The 20,908-nt window shown below is 34.9% G+C and overlaps 1 protein-coding gene across 5 annotated transcripts in view; it reads left to right on the forward strand.

Annotated features, from left to right (window-relative positions):
* The first annotated feature begins 9,355 nt into the window (after positions 1-9,355).
* Abl2 (ABL proto-oncogene 2, non-receptor tyrosine kinase) overlaps positions 9,356-20,908 on the forward strand; it is a 34,075-nt gene continuing 22,522 nt past the window's right edge. The window contains exons 1-4 of one of the 5 annotated variants that reach the window (XM_048809947.1): positions 9,356-10,169; positions 15,205-15,267; positions 16,406-16,576; positions 20,047-20,342. In XM_048809947.1, coding sequence (XP_048665904.1) covers positions 9,965-10,169; positions 15,205-15,267; positions 16,406-16,576; positions 20,047-20,342 — 735 coding nt within the window. In that variant the 5' untranslated portion in view covers positions 9,356-9,964. The remainder of the gene's footprint in view (positions 10,170-15,204; positions 15,268-16,405; positions 16,577-20,046; positions 20,343-20,908) is intronic. The other 4 variants (XM_015491754.2, XM_015491755.2, XM_048809946.1 and 1 more) reach the window with 4 other exon arrangements.

The following is a 20,908-nucleotide window of genomic DNA, read 5'->3' on the forward strand; positions in this document are numbered from 1 at the left end:
TTCCCCCCCAGCCTGCCCCCAGTACTGAAGATCAAACGTAGGGCCTTGCACATACTTTACCACTACATCTTTATCCCTCAAATCTTAAATTATAGGAATTGGTATTTTAATTTTAGCCTGAAGGCTAAAAATTGCTGAGTATGCCTTAGAGAAGTCTTTAAGAACAGGATATGGAAAAGACTGGATTAAAATGTATGAAAAATGTTATCAGTAATTATTTCTGGATAATGGAATTCCCTTAGTCCATTTGCTATGATGAATACCCGAGAATGCATAATTTCTAAAGAATAGGGATTTATTTAGCTGATGGTTCTGGAGGGCTGGGAAGTCTAAGAGCTTAGTGCTGGAATCTGCTTAGCATCTGGTGAAGGCCATATTGCTAGGTCATGGACAGCATCCATGTGCGATAGGGCTAGTGGACCAGAGAAAGCTCACTTTTATAATGAAATCACTCCTGAGATAACCCATTAATCCACAGATGGATTAATCTATTAACAGGGCAGAGCCCTTACAACTCAAGGACTTCCCTAAGGTTCCACCTCTTAAGCATCATTTACATATTAATTTGAAGATTAAGTTTCTAATGCATGAAATTTGGGGACACAGTCAAACCATAGTATAGGGATCCTAATTGCTTTCAGTTGCCTTCATTGCTTTGTGTTCAGAATTCTAGAAAATAGGCACACACTTCTATAAGTAAGGAAAAATGATGTCAACCAATATTTATTAAATACATATGCTAGGAAAATGAATATGAATAAGACGTATAATCTCTGCCACTGAGTGGGATTGGGTAGGAACTGGCAGAAATCGGAGTGGGGACAGACATATAAGTAATAGTACTTTATATTTTTCTGTATTTTGCAATATTTTGTTCTCCTTCAATAACAATAATACAAATCCATGTGATTGTGATGCAGGATAGAATTATGAAGTTAATTATTAGAATTATGAATTATCTTAAGCATGGGAGAAAACACTTTGAGAACAGGGAACAGAATATGCAAAATATAAATCATATGCTTCAAATGATGAATTTACTAGGTAACTGGAAGGAAAGAAGACTTAGGAAAAGAGAATTAGCAGTTACAAAGATGAACATATTGAAATCTTGAGTAAACTGCTGTAGAGCCATACATTGAATTCTCTGTATTTGTGGGTTCTACATCCTCAAAATCAACCAATTGTGGATCAAATTACTCAGGGAAGAAATTGTGTCTATACTGAGCATGTACAGACTTTTTTTTTTTTTGCTGTTATTTATATAATACATTATAAATACACCTATTTACGTAGTATGTACATTGTTTCAGGCATTATAAGGAATCAAAAGATGATTTGAAGTGTACTAGAAGATGTGTTTAGTTTAAATTCTATATCATTTTATATAAGAGACTCGAACATTCACAGATTTTGATATCTTCAGGAGTTCTGAGAACCATCCCTCATGGTTACTGAGGGACTACTGTATAGCATAAGGTCTGAGAAAGGGAATGATGATAAATGAGATTGGAAAGGTAAGGAAGGGCCAGACCATGGAGCATCTTTTGTATACTAAGGATACTAAGGATTGTTGTATACTGAGGATTCTGTTTATTATACACCCATCAAAGGTTTTATAGAAATGTAACTTGAGATTTGCCTTTTCAAAATGCAAATTTAGAGACAATTTGGCTATTAGATTGGAGCAGAGTGAGATGGAAGTCAGGGAGGTCAGAGAGAGCTAAGAAATAAGACAGAATTAGGAGCGAAATGAGTTTGGTTGCTTTTTAGGATGTCTTAAGTGTATTTATCCAAAGGCCGTAAGAGTCAAGTGATCTATTACTCAGGAGAGTGTTTCAGATCAGTAGGATTTATTTGGGAGTTGTGGTAGGCCAATATCTTAAAAGATAGCCATGTCCTAATTCCCAGAACCTGTAAATGTTAACTCCTGTGGCCAAAGGGAGAGGGAGAGTGGGGAGAAAGGGGTGTTGTGTGTGTGTGTGTGTGTGTGTGTGTGTGTGTGGCTTTTAGAGGTATGATGAGGAGCTTATCCTGGATTATTGAGTTGGGCCCTAAATGCCATGGCTGTGTAAGGGACAGAAAGGAGAAGACAATGTGAAGATAAAGCAGAGAGAAAGGAGAAGACAATGTGAAGATAAAGCAGAGAGATCTGAAGGTGCTGCTTTCGATGATTGAGTGATGTGGCCACAAGCCACTGAAAGCTGGAGGAAGTCAGCAATGGATTCTCCCAGAGAGCCTCCAAAGGAGCTGTGGCCATGTTGACCCTTTGATTTTTGTCCCAGTGTGCCAGTTTCAGTCTTCTGGCTTCCTGAATTATTAAAGAAAGCATTTTCTTTAATTGGTTGGCTTAAGCCATCTATTTTATGGTTATAGCAGATAAGGAAACTAATACAGCAGCCAGTTGTCTAGTTTATAATGACAAAGAGTGGGTACAGATGACTTCACCTGTGGAGAATGCACAGCATGAGAAGAAAAGAAGAGGCGATGTTTTTGTAATCTGGTACCACTCAGACATGTTGTTTTGAATTAGTATTTCAGAAACTGAATATAAAACCTTATAATTATTGCCAGGTTTTTAATTGATAAAAAGTTTTTGATGGAATGCTAATAATTTCCTTTATCTTTTGTATAGATGTTGAACTATGTTAACTTCCAAATTTGCATCTTAGTGATTTCTAGTCTTGCTTTTGTCACTCTTACTTGGATATCTTCTGGATGTTACTTTATATTCATCTTGCTCCAAACTAGAGATTTAATATTTGTTACCATAACCTCTTTCCAAGTAATTATCCAATGTGTTTCAAAAGATTTCTTGAATTTGTGTATTATTCTGTTCTGTGGTCAGGTCCTCCTCACCTCAGTTCAATTTGCTGTCATAGACTTTTGAGTTATCTCTTAACTCCAGGTGGTGTGCCTGGAGTCTTCTAGACCAGAGCATAATCAATGTGTTACTCCTTCTCACAAATCTAGAATGGCTTTCATTTGACTTTGAATTCTTACTACAGTCTACATTTTGTGGAAAGATAAATTTATGGAAGGAAGGAGTAAGGTTTGCTTGCCTGTTCCCTTGATGCGCTCTCTGGGTAACTGAGTTTATAGACGTATCACCAGTGAAGAAGGATTTCTGTTCTACCATTAGGTGAAAAAGCAGGAGGATGAGAAGAGGTTTCCTCTTTGTTGTATCTTAATTGTTTTTAACTAAAAAAATAATCTGTATGTCAGAGGCATATTTTGGGGCAACATTCTGGTTTTCTTTACTTTACTAATGAATTTTAAATAACTTACTGTTGTTTCCTATACAACTTTCTCTTCACCCTAGTGAAGTGAGTATTCATACATAGCTGAAGGGTATTATGATGTACATTTTTTGAGGGCTTTATCATGAGCTTTGAAAATACCCTTAACCTGAAAATTTGTCCTAATGAAGTAATATTAGAAAAAAAATTAGGATGTACAAATGTATGTTAGTTGATAATAGTCCAGAGTTGGAAATGATGGTATTCATCTGAAAGATGAAATATAAATTTTCAAAGATTTATTAGAATATGAGAAAATTCTTACAATGTAGTTTTTAAAAGAAATAAGTGCTTTACTTATTTATTAATACCTCAGTAGGAGGTGACTTTCGGTCATTCCGTCATCCCTTTTTAGTCTCTGGTAACTTTCTCATCCGTCCTTGCTTGATGTTGTTAGTCTCCTTTTCTGACTCCTTGTCTTTTTGTGTGAGCTTTCTAAGTGTAGTTTTTCAGTGCTTATTCCTAAACTCTGCACTTTAATTTTTTAATTTTTAAAATTAACATCCAATAAAATGGACCTTTTGCGGTATACAGTTTGATAAATTTCAGTCCATGTATAGATTTGTGTAATTGTCACTGCACTTAGGATACTGAGTAGTTCCATTACCCCATTAAAAAATAATAATCATAAAAACACTTTGAGGATCACACCTTTCCTAACCCTTGGCAACCACAATGGTTTTATCTTTTGGAAAATGTAGCCTTTTGTTACTGGCTTCTTTGGGAAACTCAGCATAATGCTTTTGAGATTGATCCAAGTTGTGCGTATCAGTACTTCAGATATCTTTTTTATTTTTCCTTTTTATTACTGTATATTTTCTGTTATGTATTTGTTCCACAATATGTTCATCCAATTTGTCTGTAGATGGACATTTAGGTTGTTTTCAGTAAGTATGAATAGAGCTGCTGTAAACTTTGTGTGCAGATTTTTGTTTGAACATAATTTTCATTTCTCCAGGACAAATACTACTCATGAATGGATTGTTGGATCATATGGTAAGTATATGGTGTACTTTCTGAGAAATTGCCAAATTATTTTCCAAGGTAGTGGTACCATTTTGCATTTCGCCTATCAATGTATGAAGGTTTTGTCTAACCATCCTAGGTTAGCATTTGGTATTATAATATTTTTGTTAGTCACTGTAATAGATATGTAGTAGTATCTTTTTGTGGCTTTAATTTGCATTCTTAAGTGTCTGTGATGTTGAACATTTTATTTATCATTCCTATATCCTCTTGGCTGAAGGAAGGAGTAAGGTTTGCTTGCCTGTTCCCTTGGTGCTTTCTCTGGGTAACTGAGTTTATAGTTGATTTTTAACCCATTTTAAAATTGAGTTATTTCCATATTTTTAAGTTTGAGGTTTCTTTACATGTTCTGAATGTGTGTCCTTAGATATATAATTTGCAAATATTTTTTATAAGGTTATAGCTTTTCTTTTTATTCTCTTAACAAAGTCTTAGAATATATACCTTTCTAAAAACAGCTTTGTTGAGTTATAGTTTACATTCCATAAAATCCATCTGTCTTAAAATGTGTACAATTCAATAATTTTAAGTAAATGTACAGAATTGTGCAACCCTTACCACAGTCCTGTTTTAGAGCATCTCTTATCACCCAGTGGATCTCTTGTACTAGTTGGTCTGTGTTCCTGTCTCTAGTCCCAGGTAACAATAATGTGCTTTCTGGACATTTCATATGAATGGAGTTCTGAAATATGTAGGCTTTTAAAATTGTTCTATGGAGATTTAGTACACATCATAAAATTTACCCATTTATACTATTAGAATTCAGTGGTTTTTATTAGTACATTAACAGAATTTTTCAACCCATCAGCACAATCTAATTTTTTTTTTAAGATCTTAGAAAAATTTTTTTCATCCCCTGAAAGAAACCTTGAAACTCTTAACAGTTATTCTGTGTTCCTCTCCTCACCTCTGCTCTAGGCTATCGTTATCTACTTTCTCTATGAATTTACCTATTCTAGATGTTTCACCTGAACGGAATCACAATACTCTGATTTCTCTTCAGATTGTATCTTTCACCTTTCACTAAATGGAACCACGTAGTATGTATTAGTTTTTGACTGACTTCTTTCATTTGGCATAAGGTTTTCAAGGCATGTCTATTTCGGCATGTATGAGTACTTCATTCCTATTTATTCCTGAATAGTTTTATATGTCCATTCATCAGTTGGTGAACACATGGGTTATTTCCACTTTGGGTCATTATGAATAATGCTGTGAGTCATAGTGTGCAAATTTTTGTGTGGATATATTTTCATCTTTAAAATTATTTTTGGTTATGCTAATGGCTATGATTTATTAAAGTGGAAGGAAATGCAGCAGAACCATCAAAAGGAAAAAGCACATGGAAAAATTCCAGAGCAAATCAGGCACCTCATCCTTTAATTTTTCTACTACCTGTATGATTATATTTTTCTTTCTTTCTTTATTTTTTTAGTTATAGTTGGACATAATACCTTTATTTTATTCATTCCCCCTTTTTTTTTTAATGTGGTGTTGAGGATCGAACCCAGGGTCTCGCATATGTGAGGCGAGCGCTGTACAGTTGAGCCATAACCCCAGCCCTATATTTTTCTTTTTGACAGCCTTTCATTGGATTGTTACACATTCATTTTGACAATCTGTTATAAATGTGATTAGATCATTTATATGTGGTATAATATAATCCAAATTATTTTGGAATTTGGGTCCATAATATTTTAAAATATTTTTTTCTTAGTTGTAGATGGACACAATACCTTCAATTAATTTATGTTTATGTAGTGCTGAGGATTGAACCCAGTGACTCACATGTGCTAGGAAAGTGCTTTACCACTGAGCTACAACCCCAGCCTCCAGGTCTATCATTTCTTGTTTGTTCTTTTCTGTCTTGAATTATTTGAACATTGTTATTTAGTGTTCCATTTTATTTATTTTATGTATGTTTGTATCTCTCGTTTGATTGTCCAGGGGTCCATATAGGGATTTCAATATATATGTTGAACTTTTTACATACTGCTTAGACTCAGTGTTTACCACTTCAAGTGAAGTATGGAAACCTTATCATCATATAGTTTTCTTTATTTTTTCATCTTTGTTATAATTGTTACATGTTATATCTATTATATGTACATAAATTGAAGGGCCCATACAGATGGTACTACATACTTTATGTTTCTAGTCATCAAACATATTTTAAACAACCCAAGAGAATAGTGTATTTTGTTTGCCCAAATGTTGATCAGTTTTTGTAGTTGTTTATTCTTTTTTTAATATTTATTTTTTAGTTATAGGTGGGTACAATATCTTCATTTTATTTTTATGTAGTGCTGAGGATCGAACCCAGTGCCTCACACATAGTAGGCCAGTGCTCTACCTCTGAGCCACACCTCCTGCCCCTAGTTATTTATTCTTCGTGTTCCAAAATTTCCTTCTAGTATTCTTTCCCATTTTATCAGAAAAACCTTTGACAATTCCTTTAGAGCAAATCTTCTGGCAACAAGTTTTTGCTTTCAACTGAAAATGTGTTTATCTTATCTTCATTTTGGAAGGATAGTGTCTGTGGATATAGAATTTTGGGTTATGACAGAGTTTTTGTTTGTTTGTTTCAGTGCTGGGAGTTGAACCTAGGGCTTCAAGTAAATGCTGTAACATTAAGCTACCTCCCCAGTCTTTGTTTTTCTTAGCACTTAAGATTATGTGTTCTGCTTTCTAGGCTCCATAGTTTCAAATGAGAAATCTTAAGTGACTTGAATCATCATTCTATAAATCTGATTCTACACTTTTGTCTGACTGTTGTCTCCCTAAGTGATCTCATCCAGGTCCATAATTTTAAATACCATATAATGCTGATGACTGCAGCCCAGGATTATCTCTGACCTCCAGATTTATATATCACAGATCTTAGTTATCTCTCTCAAACTTACTTGTCCATGGAACTTGAGATATACTACTATTCTGAGTGAGTAACATGGCCATCTACCATGTACTTAAGCCTGAAACTTAGTAGCCAACAAACCACCCAACCACCCCCATGTATGTTGTATCTACATTATCTGCAAGTCCTGTGGATTTCCATCTGCAAGCCGTATCTTTTATGTTCTTCAACTTTTATGTCTCTGCTGTTACCATCCTGTTCCAAGCCAACATGATCCTTTTCTGCATATTTTTCTGTTTCTAATTTTTTAAAGATGGAAGTCAAACCATCTGATCTCCTTGCTTAAAACCATTCACTGGATTTCCTTTATACTTGGAATAGAAGCCTAAACCCTTAAGTATTTGATCTGGTCAACTCCTGACATCCATAGTAGTACTCTTTTCATTTTCTTTACATACCAGGTTCTTTCCTCTCTTAGGGTTTTGCATGTGCTTCATTCTCCCTGCCCTCCCTCCCCATCCATTCTTTGCTTGGATGCTTCTTTTGCTTCCAGCTTTAGTTTGTCACTTTATTTAAATAGTATAATTTCCTGCCTTAACCTGTTATTAATGAGATTTGCAAAAAATAACAATGCTCTTCTTATCTTTTAATTCTCTTCTGAAAGTTATTTTTTGATTTTTAAAAAATATTTATTTTTTAGTTGTAGTTGGACACAATGTCTTTATTTTATTTCTTTTTATGTGATGCCGAGGATCAAACCCAGGGCCTCACACGTGCTAGGTGAGTGCTCTACCACTGAGCCACAATCCCAGCCCTGAAAGTCATTTTTTTATACCTTTATTTATTTATTTATTTTTATGTGGTGCTGAGGATTGAACCCAGTGCTTCACACATGCAAGGCAGGCTTTCTACCACTGAGCTACAACCCTAGCCCTGAAAGTTATTTATTAAACAAAATGTTTTATGTTAAATAATGGGTTTACTGTTGTTTTAGAATTAATAAATATGGTTAAAATTTCTCAGCTTTAATTTTAGCTATGGTAATGTGTAATGTAATATGTAATGACAAATTTTTTAACCCACATAAACCAGAGATCTTTGGAGATCTGTTGCATATTTTTAATTTTAGTTTTTATTATGGTAAGATATTCATAACACAATTTACAATTTAACTACTTTTAGGTATACATAAATAAATTTACAATGTTGTACAACAATATTTGCAGAAGTAGGTTTTGAGAATGAGAAGAAAATTCCAGATGTTTCATATTAATGGAATTATATAATATTTGCCTTTTGTGTCTCTAATTTCACTTAGTTTGTTTTTAAAATCCATCTGTGTTGTATCACACATCAAAAGTCCATTCCTTATTAGAGTTGAATAATATTCCATTAAATGTATAGGATACATTTTGTTTATTCGTTTATCTCTTCTTTACTCTTAGTTACAATACAAGAGCAATTTAAATGTATTGATAACGTAAATAGCAAATAATTAAGTAGTAAATCATGTGGTTTAGAATCTACATATTTCACCATAGATTTTTTTTATAATCCAGAGGAGAAAGTCAACCTGGTATTTGAAATCCTGAGTCATTATTTGAGGTTACCATTAGTCATTTAATTCTTGTTTTCTCCATGATATGGACAGTATTGGCTTTATCAAGATTAATTTCATTGAAAGCGTAAGTTAGTTTATTTGTTGTTGTTGTTTGGTGCTAAGGAATGAACCCAGGGATGAGCCACGTCCAGACAAGGTCTCACTAAGTTGCTGAGAGGCTACCTTGAACTTGTGATCCTCCTGTCTCAGTCTCCAGAGTAGCTGGGATTACAGGCATGTGCCATCACACCTGGCAAGCTTTGTTGTTTTTTTTTTTTTTTAAACTGTTAACAATTACCTACATATAATAATATTAAATTATAATTTATGTTTTACTTTATTGCTACTTCAGTCTGGCTGTCTATAATTTTACCTTATTATTTTTTATTGATCTAGAATAGTGCTGATGTATATAGTAAGTGCTTGATAGATATTAAATCAGTGAGTGTTCTCAGCTACACAGTTATAAACACCCTTGTAGTATTTTTGTAGATCATATCATTAAAGTCATCCCTTATTTATAGATTTTACTAGTTTTTTGTAAGACACTCTTATTTTCAAGTTCTTAAATTTTATTTAACTTTCTTCCTCTATTATTAACAAAGATTAGGCTTTGTTTTTGAAAGTTTTAACACTGAAAATTTTTCAATATAATCATGCTATTCTTTAACCTGTAGTAAGCTATAGAGCCAAAAATGTTAGTGGAGGCAGTTATTTCCTGGCTTTGGGCTATGAATCAGATAGTAACTATTTCTTTGGTTTTGAAATTGTGGTTTCTTGAGCTAACTTGAGTGATGTAAAAGATGAGTCTTGTTAGGCGTTTCCTCTTTTAAAAATGTATTTAGTGTTTTATTATAAACAGATTTTCTCCAAGGAAACATTTCTCTGCAGTCTTACCTCATCACCCTTAGAAATGAAAACCTTCCTATATGAACTGATAACTTAGTTTATTACGAAGCTGTATGTTACTCACATGTGTGATGAAAATAGCCTTGTGTTTTTATTTTATACACACACACACATTTCTGCATTTAATATTCCCAGAACTTTCAGAAGTAACTCGATTCTGACTTAGTCTTGTGCTGATTACAAGACATTTTCCTTTAGGCTACCCTCCACCCATTTTGGGAGTTGTGAGTGTTTATCCTCTTATTGGTTAACTCTGGCCACTGAGTACATGAGTAAATGTCACATGCATGTGGTGTTGCCTGTCAGAGTGGAATTCTAAGACTTCCTCTTTACATAGAGCAGTTTAACTTTGTGCTTCTGACCAGCGGCATGGTCTTGGGGACAGTTCTGCTTCCACCTAATAGTTATGGCAGAGATCAGAACACATCACTTTGCTGCCTGTGCAGTGAGGCCTCAGGATCTGCTGTACGCAACTTGACAGGTATGGGTCAGAGTTGGTAGTTGGAGAAAGGGTGGATAACCACAAGAGTCAAGTGTGGAGATATTAAAAAATTAATCTTACCTGCTATTGTTATCATCCGCATGTTTTGTCAGTAAAGGTTTATGTTGCTTTTTTTCTTAGTATTTCATAGTGTAATGTTTATTGAATATTTATTGAGTAGTTAGCAAATGAAAGAATATATAAATGATATTTTATGATACAAAGATGTATATATGTCTTGATGTGAAGAACTTAAGCTGTGTTAAAAACTGTTGAATACTTTATCCAACTTAGTTTTTAAAAGAGATTAAAATTCTTAGCTTGTAGAGAATACAGTCAGGTGAAATAGAATTCTGTGAAGAGAAAGGTTTTTAAAATACTTGAAACTACCTAAACTGAAAAATTTGTATTTTAATTTTTCCAGTTACTACCTGACAAATTTCTAATAAAATTGATAAAGAGTTATTGAATAACTAATTGTTGGAAGTGTTTTTATAAAATTAAGCATTAAGTTTCAGATTACTGGGGCTGGAGTTGTAGCTCAGTGGTAGGAGTGCTTGCCTGGCACATGTGAGGCACTGGGTTTGATCCTCAGCATCACATAAAAATAAATAAAAATAAAACAAAGGTATAAAAAAGTTTCGGATTTCTCTGTGAGTTTATTATTCTAGGTTTTAACTTGTTTAATCATGGTAATTTATTTTGAACAAGCTATTATTGCTGTTTTGCTTTATTTTTGTTGTATATTGCACATTTATCAATAGAAAAAAGTTAATAGGGCTGGGGTTGAGGCTCAGTGGCAGAACACTTGCACTGGGTTCGATCCTCAGCACCACATAAAAACAAACAAAATAAAGATAGTGTGTCCATCTACAACTAAAATAAAATTTAAAAAAAAATTAACAAAGCCCAGTGCAGTGGCACATACCTATAGCCCAGTGACTTGGGAGGCTGAGACAAGAGGACTAGAAGTTTGAGGCCAGTCTGGGCAGTTTATTGAAACCCTGTCTCACAAAAGAAAAAAATAAAAGGGCTGGGGATGTAACTCAGTTCTAGAGAGCCTCTGGGTTCAGTCCCAACATCCTAGTACTGAAGGAAAAAACAAGGAGCGTAGGGGATGGAGAAAGAAAGAAGTAACAAAATTCCTTTTTTAAAATTGTCATAAAATAGTTCTGCCACTTGGTTCCTTTACATACATAAGTAAAATTCAGTTTTCTAATGTTTTGTCTTAAGTCCATCATCTACCTCTATAGCAGTAATTAACTAGAAGATTAGTTCAGTTGCTATCTAACTTAGTATATAGCAGTCACTTCACATTGTTCAAAAATGAAACTTCGCAGCCTACACATCTCCATTGAGGCTTGAGCAGTACATCTGAATCATCCAGACATGTCTATCTTAACTGATGAGGAAAGTGCCACAGACTAGGCCCACTGACTTTACTTGCTTTGCCCACAGGCTTTTGTTTCATTTTGGTTTTGCATTAACCCTTAGCTGATTCTTCTCCATTTCTTTCTTCTAACACTGTGATTCAATACATGTTCATTCTCGTCCCCAGAAAAATGTTGAATTTCTTTTCTTTAAAAAAGTTATCTTTTTGTTTGGTACCAGTAGGTAGGATGGGATTTCAGTGGGATATCCTGTGTAGACTGGTTTGCAGGAAATTGACCCTCAGTTCTATGAGAACAGAAGAGTGAGTGGGAAGAAAGAAGAAAAGAAGGAAGGAAGATCTTTTGACTCAGCCAGAAGGACCGTAAAATCAGAGATGGGAAGAGGGGGTGGTAGGAAATGAAAAGGTTTGTTTTCCAAATGGTGGTTCTTTTAGTATTTTTGCCTAAAAAAAAATTATTTTTTATCCTGTGTTTATTGATTTGTATATTTAAGAAATATGTAGTATTGTTTGACCTTTAGATATTTTAAAATTTATGTTACATTGTGTTGTGGGTCTTATCCTGTTTTCTCCTTTTGTCAGATAACTTCTTCTTTTGTTTTTTTTTTTTAGTACTAGTAATTAAACCCAGGAACACTCCACCTCTGAGCTACATCTTTAGTCTTTTTTCTTTTTAGGAGACAGGGTCTTGCTAAATTGCTGAATCTGGCCTTGGACTTGAAATCCTCCTGCCTCAGTTTCCTGATTATAGACATGTGCCCCTGCACCTGGCTAAATAACATGGTTTTAAAGAAGCTAACTTTGCCTTTAAAAATCTTCCCTTGGCCTTGGAGTTCCTTCCCCGACAGATGAGTCACATGTTATGAACATGTCCTTGCACATTGACAGTCATCAGTACAGAATTCTTACTCATCCATTTTAAATGCTTATTTAATTTAAAGTCTGAAACCTTGCCTGACTCCAGAGTTTTGTTTTATATTTTGTCCTCTTATAGCATCCTCTGAGTATGGCAGTCTACATGATTTATTCTTTTTTGAAACCTCTTATATACAGGCACTGTTTGGCATTCACTGTTCAGTGAACAAAACAGAAAATTCCTGTCCTCATGAAACTTGTATTCTAGTAGGGGAAGTTAGATGATATGCATAAATATAGTAATTAATAAGTAAATTATATGTTTGGTAGTAAGAGCTGTGGAGAAAAATATATCAAGAAAGGAAATGTGGAAGATCTGAAAGTGTTGTTAGGAATAGTTGCACTTTAAAATAGAGTAATCAGAAAATGCCATACTGGAAAGGGTAATATTTGAGTAAAATGTCATGGGGACAAGTGTTTAGGCAGAAGGAAAACCAGCACAAAGATCCTGAAGCAGGAGTGTGTCTGCCATGTTTAAATAATAGCAGGGAGGCCAGTGGTCAGAATGATATAAACTAAGGGGAGAGTAGTTAAGAGATGAACTGCACAAGACACAGAGTGAAGGACCTCATAGTCTCTTTAAGGGTTTTGGTTTTTACTCTAAAATGGGGAGCCATTGAAAGAGTTTTAAACAGTTTGGTTTATGCATTAAGAGATAACTGGTGTGTTGACAAACAATAGGAAGACAATATAGAAGCATGGAAATCAGTAGCTTCATGAAATAATCTAGGTGATAGATGATTATTGTAACAGGATGGTGGTAGTGGAGAAGGGTGAGTGAGAGATGGATAGACTGGATATTTCTGAAGGGAGTACCAATAGAAGTTCTGAGTGAATTGGATGTGGTATGTGTGAGCAAGAAAGAAGTCATGAATGATTACAACGTTTTTGGCCTTAGCACCTGAAAAGATGAAATTATCATCAGCTGAGATGGGAATTCTGTAGGAAAAACAGATTTGCGGTCGTGGTGGGGAGAATAGAGAGTGGTTTTGTATATTAAGTTGAACAGTGTTATTAGAGATTTCTAGTCTTATTCTGAAATCCAGCACAATATCTAGCATATAGTAAATGTTCACACAAGTTACTAGTTTTGTAAATCTTAAAACTTTTTTTGGGGGGGGTGAGGTGCAAGGGTTGGCCTAGGCAAGTGCTGTACTACTGAGCTACATCCCCAGCCCTAATCTTAAACTTTAATATGCTGGGTTTCACAAAGTTAGGTATAAATGTATAGCATTTGCTGTTTTTGTCCTAATAGGATTTAAGTTGGCTACAATGTCTGCTTAATACTACAGTATCTTTAACCTTGTCATTGATGATAGAAAAGTTCTCCAGGGGTGAGATTTTTATATAATTTCAAACAGGCAGCTTCTATCTAAAAAGAATGAAGTGTATTTGAAACTGTACTTTGATAATTATTAGACAATAATAATTACAAAACATTGTAATGTGTTATCACATTATTTCTGACAAAATCATTTATCAGTATGGATCTTGGGGTATTTAGTGTGGCCCTAATAAATTGATAAAAGTGAATATTTACTATGTTTTTTTTTTGGACAATGCTTTTGATTTTAATGAAGGACTGGCATTTGTGATCCAGTGGAACGTCTGCTAGAGCAAGTAATTTTTTCATTAAAATAAAAATATAGTACATGTGACCACTTCAAAGAATGTTTCTTATGATATGTTGTTGTTGTTGTTTATTTGGTAATCCTAAATTAGTTATCTTATATATAATTTAACTGTTTCATTCATTGTAACTTTGTTTAAACAGGGAGCAAGTATTTGCTTTAAATTGACTTTTTGGGACACCTGAACATACCTTTTAAGTCTATCATAATACTTTTTTTTTTTTTTTAAAGAGAGTGAGAGACAGGTAGAGAGAATTTTTTTTAATATTTATTCTTTAGTTTTCGGCGGACACAACATCTTTGTGGTGCTGAGGATCGAACCCAGGCCGCACGCAACCCAGGCGAGCGCGCTACCTCTTGAGCCACATCCCCAGCCCATATCATAATACTTTTAATACAAAACAAAATTGAACTCTAGAAATTCAGACATTTCTTTTCAGAGAAGAAATGAATGTGATGAAGTGAAACTATGCCACTCTTTAGATAATTACAGATCCGGCCTGCAGTAGGAATTTCTGTCAATATCATGTAGATAGTTATGAAACATTGTTTAGTGTGATTTTAAGATTAAAATTCATTTCTTTCCTGTCATATATTTTTGTGTAAGTTAGCAATTCATTCAGCTAATAGTTACTGAATACATATTATGAAAACTAGACAGGAAGAAGATTCAGTTCTTATCCTTAAGGAGTCTCCATTGTAAAGTGTGGGAAATAGACATAGATGGAGGTGATTGATGGGACAAATGTCAGGTTTTGAAAGCATAGAGAGGTGTGTGGTTTCCTAGGGAAAGTTATAGATTTCTAGGGGAGCTAACTAAGTGTGGTAAGATGAGAAGTCAGCTAGTCAGAAGAAAGTAGAATGAGAACCCATTCTAGGTGTACAGGACTCAACAAAGACCAAGAGGTGGGAAGTAGAGTGGCATATGTTAAATGTGAGGTGTGGAGTGGGGAGAGACAAAATTGGAGAAGTAGATCTCAACCATCTACTAATTGTGAAAGGTCTCAAAGGCCATGCATGATAAGGAGACTTCAGCTTGATGGTGAACTCTTGAAGTGGCTTAAGAAGAGTGATGTGGTCAAATTTTTGTCTTAACTAGATCACTTTGCCAGCTGTGTGGAGGATGGATTTGAGGGAGACAAGACTGGAGGCAACAGTCCAGGTGAGATGTTGGGGATCTGAAACGAGGTCTTGGAAGTAGAGATGGAAAGAAGAATGGATTTGAAACAAAATAAAACCACAGATTTAAAGGTTTTTCCCTTCAAATATGTTAAAAAATAATTTTAAATTAAAAGTCAGGAGAAACTTAATACAAAAATGTTGTTCTATGACAGACAATTGGATGGTTTGCAGACAGCCACTAAAATCAGTCCCAGAAATCTAGAAAATTTTGGAAGAACAATTATTTTTTGCATAGCCAATCTGGGCTTTGTGAGACAGGTGATCTTTCAGACAATATAGGTATCACCTGTCTATGTGTATGAATAAATTAGGAACTATAAAGCCTTGAGGAAGAAACCGGTCTTACTAGGCTTCAACCACTGCACATGTTAGAAACTCAATAAATATTCACTGATTAAATTATCAATATTTTTCAGATATATGCTCAGGAAAAGAAATTAGAGGGTTTCTTAAGTCATTAAAACCATGAACAGTTACAAACTGTTCTTACCTAAAAAGATTGCTTGAAATGTCAAGAATACTTTGTATTGAACCAAAACATGTTTCTTTCATTTTGCAGAAATTTGGGACTATTTTGCTGAAAGCATTATTTCTGTAATTTTTATACATAATGAAAGGTCTGGATTTATTCAATACTTCTATATTTCTGAAATATTTCTTTTTCCTATAGTTTGATTTCTTTGGAAAGAGTAATGGAAGAAGTGTAGTTTAGAATTTATAAAACATAACTATTCTTTATTTAAAGCCATCACCACAACAAAATATGCTGTGTGTTTTTTAAAGGTAGGAGCCTCTTCTTTCTGAGCTTTCTTTTTTACATTTTAAGAAAACTATGCCATATCTGATTTTGGTGCATGCATATAAATCAGAGCTAAACTCTCATTTTGTGGTCCTTTCTCTATCTTGTTACCATTTCAAGAAGTAATTCTATGTCTAATACTCAGAAGACACAGTGCCTAATTGCTCATCTTCATGACTCCATTAATTGTACAGTTCTGTCTCTCTTTGGAGTTGTCAGTATAGGCCAGCAAGTGAAATAATGTGTATGTACTGAATTCAAATGAATTTTCAGCTGTTGGAACTCATTGTGAATTCTTTTCCCTTTTTGTGTCTTTCAGAAGCTTTGCACCGCCCTTATGGTTGTGATGTTGAATCCCAGGCACTGAACGAAGCTATCAGGTGGAGTTCCAAGGAGAACTTGCTTGGAGCCACTGAGAGTGACCCTAATCTCTTTGTTGCACTTTATGATTTTGTAGCGAGTGGTGATAACACACTCAGCATCACTAAAGGTGAGGCTTCTATAGAACATCCAGTTTCTATTAGTGGTTAAGAAATAAAGGAGACTGTCTGGCTTCTGCCACTGACTATAATTAGTTTGCTGATTTGGGCCCAGATACTTTTGGTTTGTTCCTTTTTTTAGCTGTGTAAGAGTTCTGCCCTATAAAGTGTAACTCTATTTTTTAGGGTTTATTAAGGATAAAACCGAATTAAAGCACCTTAGGAATTCTCAGAAATCTGTACTGTATATGTTATGTACGTAATATATAAGTATACATATATGTATGTGCACATATATATTAAAATCTAAGTTTGTTCTTGCCTCTTGAATCTATAAAGGCTCCCACTGGGGAAAATGTATTTCAGGATAATTTTTAACTAAATAAAATTGGAACTTAAATGATTATTTGTCAAACAGATGCCTCTTCGTTACAAGTTTCAGAATGGAGAATTAAATGGGAGTGGTCATTCCAAGAAGGCAGCCTGTCCCCACTCAAGGAAGGTCACCCATCTGTAAGGAAGGCAGCCCTTCCCCATTTGAGGAATGCTACCCTTATATTTCTTGTCAGTATTTTCCAAGATAGCGCAGTCACCAAGGGAACATCGATATAGAAAGTCTCAGTTACCAGTTAGAGCAACCGCTAGTCTACTGCTTATGTAAAAATTTTAAAGACATTAATTCTTAACATCTAATCTCATTCATCAGAAGCAGAAATCCTTAAAACTGAGTTTCTCAAACTGAGGTATAGGTATGTCCCAGAGTGGGTATGATTGTATATTAGCACATTTCAGGAATTTTCAGAGGCACAGTAAATGTAAAAGTGCATTCTTTCCTGGCATCAACTTAAAAGATTTTGGGTAGTTTTAGGAGCAGGTTGGTGACAATATGGATATGTGTGTGGAGGTTGTATTTATGTGTTGAAGGAAAATATTACATAAAGTTTGGGGATAAAATAAAGGACGTCAAAGAAATATTCTGCTGTCCAATAGTCTCTTGGGCAACATTGCATTCTATTTTACCTTTTCCAGTACTTCAGTGGAGAAATTTGCAAAGCAGTGACTTAATACATTCTTTCCTTCGTATAATTTTCTTGTCAGTATTTTCCAAGATAGCGCAGTCACCAAGGGAACATCCATATAGAAAGTCTTCATTTCTCATTTACGAGTTAGAGAAGCTGCTAGTCTACTGCTTAAGGACTGGGATTCCCTTTATCTGTGGCCAAGAGTAGTTTCTCTTAAAATCCATGAAATGTCAGATTTTTCTTATCTTTCTTTCCCTTGTATTTTGGTATTGGGGATTAAACCCAGGGGTGCTCTGCCACTGAGCTACATCCCCAGTCCTTTTTATTTTTTATTTTGAGGCATGGTATTGCTAAGTTGCCCAGGCTGCCCTGCAATTTGGGATCCTCTGCTTCAGCCTCCCATGTAGATGGGATTACAGGTGTGTGCCTGGCTAGTTCCTTCTTCTTTGAAGGTGATACTTTGCTTACAGTAAAAAGAAGAATTCTGCTGAACTCAGTGCCTGCCTATAGCCCAGCTACTCAGTGACACTGAGATAAGATGATCATTTGAGCCCCAGACCTTGAGACAAGCCCAAGCAACAGGCAAGACTCTGTCTCAAGAAAGGAAAGAAAAGAAAGTTCTTTTTAGAATTTCTCTGCCAATAGGCCCAGTTTTTATGGTAGTCAAAATTTCTAGAGTTGAAAATTCTCCTAACTGCCAAAAAGAAAAAAAACAAACAAACCTGTCATGCTTGTATCCTAATTATGATGGTCTGTAATTACCAGTTCTATTTAAGGAAGGGGCAATATGAAAATACACAAAACTTGGTCTTCTAGTTCTGTGGACTAATATAGAAAAGCAGCAGGGCAACAAGTTTTCCTATAAGTACAGAAATATAGTTGGCTAGTATTCATCTGTGCACTCGTGCATGTCCACTGCCACAAAAGTCACACTTTTGTCTGTGTACATTGTATGTATATTATATACCCATGCGTGTGTATACATGTGCTTTTGTGTTTTTCTTCCCATATAGGTGTTTCAGGTAAGATAGTAGGGGCTACAAAGTTATGCTATGGTAAAAGTTTCTGGAGGTCACTGGAAAAAGATAGATGGCTACCAGAGTAATTATTTTGAATTTTTCTTCAATAGCCTTTGACTGGAAACTTCTGGGCCATGAGACTGATTTGGCATCCTTCTGATTTTTGACCCTCAGAAAGTAGGAGTGAACTCTGTATAGAAAGCCTTGCATCTGTTAGAGATAAGAGTCTAAGGCACTACAAGAATTCATTAGATTAACTTTTATGCATTACTAAATACCTGTACATAAATAGAGTTATATATTAGTAATACTTATACATTACCTAAATAATAATGGTATCTTTTTTACCGTCCCTGTTTTGCCAAAGACACTTCTAATCTATACCTGAAAATATAGGGACAAAATGTACATTAAAATCTTAAGTTTATAATGGTGTATTAAGAATTGTAATGCAAAAATTAAAAAAAATCTAAGTTTTTTGTTACAACTTTACTAGAGAAATCAAGAACATGGAAATAGGTGGCAAAGATTCACTAAGTGACTTAGAGTTTGGGTTCCATCTTCAAAGTCATCTTCCTTTTCCATACACTAATTTTAGAGGAAAAGATAGGGGATTCATTCTTTGTGGAGAGTAGGAGGGAAACCGTAGCTATATTGGGAAAGTATACCATCCTGGAAGTAGCTGTGCTTTGGGAGTCCTCTCTGCCTTCTCCTGCTCTCCTAGTTTTCTTAGAGAAAACATTGCTGAAAACTCTTTGTTCTTGTGTTTTTGTTTTTTTTTTTAATTTGTTTATATCCGTAGTTTTGTTGCCTTGGTGCCAAATGATATTTAGAAGCAACTTGGTATTTCACATCTTACCTCTAATTCTTTTTTTTTTTTTTTAAGAGAGAGTGGGAGAGAGAGAGAGAGAGAGAATTTTTTAATATTTATTTTTTAGTTCTCGGCGGACACAACATCTTTGTTTGTATGTGGTGCTGAGGATCGAACCCGGGCCGCAAGCACGCCGCAGGCGAGCACGCTACCGATTGAGCCACATCCCCAGCCCCTCTTACCTCTAATTCTTGATTATCATTATCATAGTAAGCTATTTTGAGGGAAAGTGAATTTTATTTTTCTTGCACTATCATTTTCTAGCCAGTTGAGTAACTGTTCTGTCTTTTTTGTTTCTTAGCACCATAGAGGTCCTTGGGAATATTTTTAAGGGGTTTTATAAACTTTTAAAATTTTGTAATAAATGCCAGAAAATAATTTCTGTTCTTATAGTTCAAGCTACAAATCAGAGATCAATCAGGACATGGCCAGCTTTTGTTATTTACAAAACATCTTGCCATCAAAGTTCTTATTTTCTTTTTAAGTGAGTTTCAAGTTTGACAATACACTGCATTGGTTTGAAATAAAGTCTTCTCTTTTCTTTTGTTCTGTGATTACTTCACGGTTAGGTGAAAAGCTACGAGTTCTTGGTTATAACCAGAATGGCGAGTGGAGTGAAGTTCGTTCTAAGAATGGACAGGGTTGGGTGCCAAGCAACTATATCACCCCAGTAAATAGCCTGGAAAAACATTCCTGGTACCATGGGCCTGTATCACGCAGTGCAGCCGAGTATCTACTCAGCAGTCTAATCAATGGCAGTTTCCTGGTGCGAGAAAGTGAGAGCAGCCCTGGGCAGCTGTCCATCTCGCTCAGGTATGAGGGGCGTGTGTATCACTACAGGATCAATACCACCACAGATGGCAAGGTAAGACTTGCCAGTAACCACTGCTACTTGTGGACTGGCTGCTCTGTACAAAGAGTACTCTCACTGACTAAAGTGGAATATAGTTTTTTTTTTGTCTCACATGAAATAAGATATTTGCTGAATTTGTGAGTTTTAAGATATTTGGCATGTTAGAGCTTGCTCTTTTCAAAACAATAAAGTATTATAAAGTAAAAAGAGGACTATATTAATAGTTTAAAGATGAGTTACATGCGAAGGTAAAGAATGAAGGGAACTGCTATCTAAGCTGTTCTAATCATCAACACAAAAATATACACCCAGTATATTGACAAAGAATTTATATTAACCCTGTTTCATGGAAAATAAAAATGATCTCTAGAAAGTTCATGGAGTATGAGTTAAGACTTTTGAGACTGGCGTTGATCATTAAATGTATGTTTGTATGTTGATATAAATAGATCATTTTAGTCATTTAGTAGTTTTTATGTTGGGAAGATCACAAATTAGAATGAACTTATTTATTTATTTGTATTTGGTGGGGGGGGGGTACTGGGAATTGAACCCAGAGGCTTTAACCATGAGCCACC

This window comes from Marmota marmota, unplaced genomic scaffold (genome assembly GCF_001458135.2).
Source record: "Marmota marmota marmota unplaced genomic scaffold, marMar, whole genome shotgun sequence".
Lineage (NCBI taxonomy): Eukaryota > Metazoa > Chordata > Mammalia > Rodentia > Sciuridae > Marmota > Marmota marmota.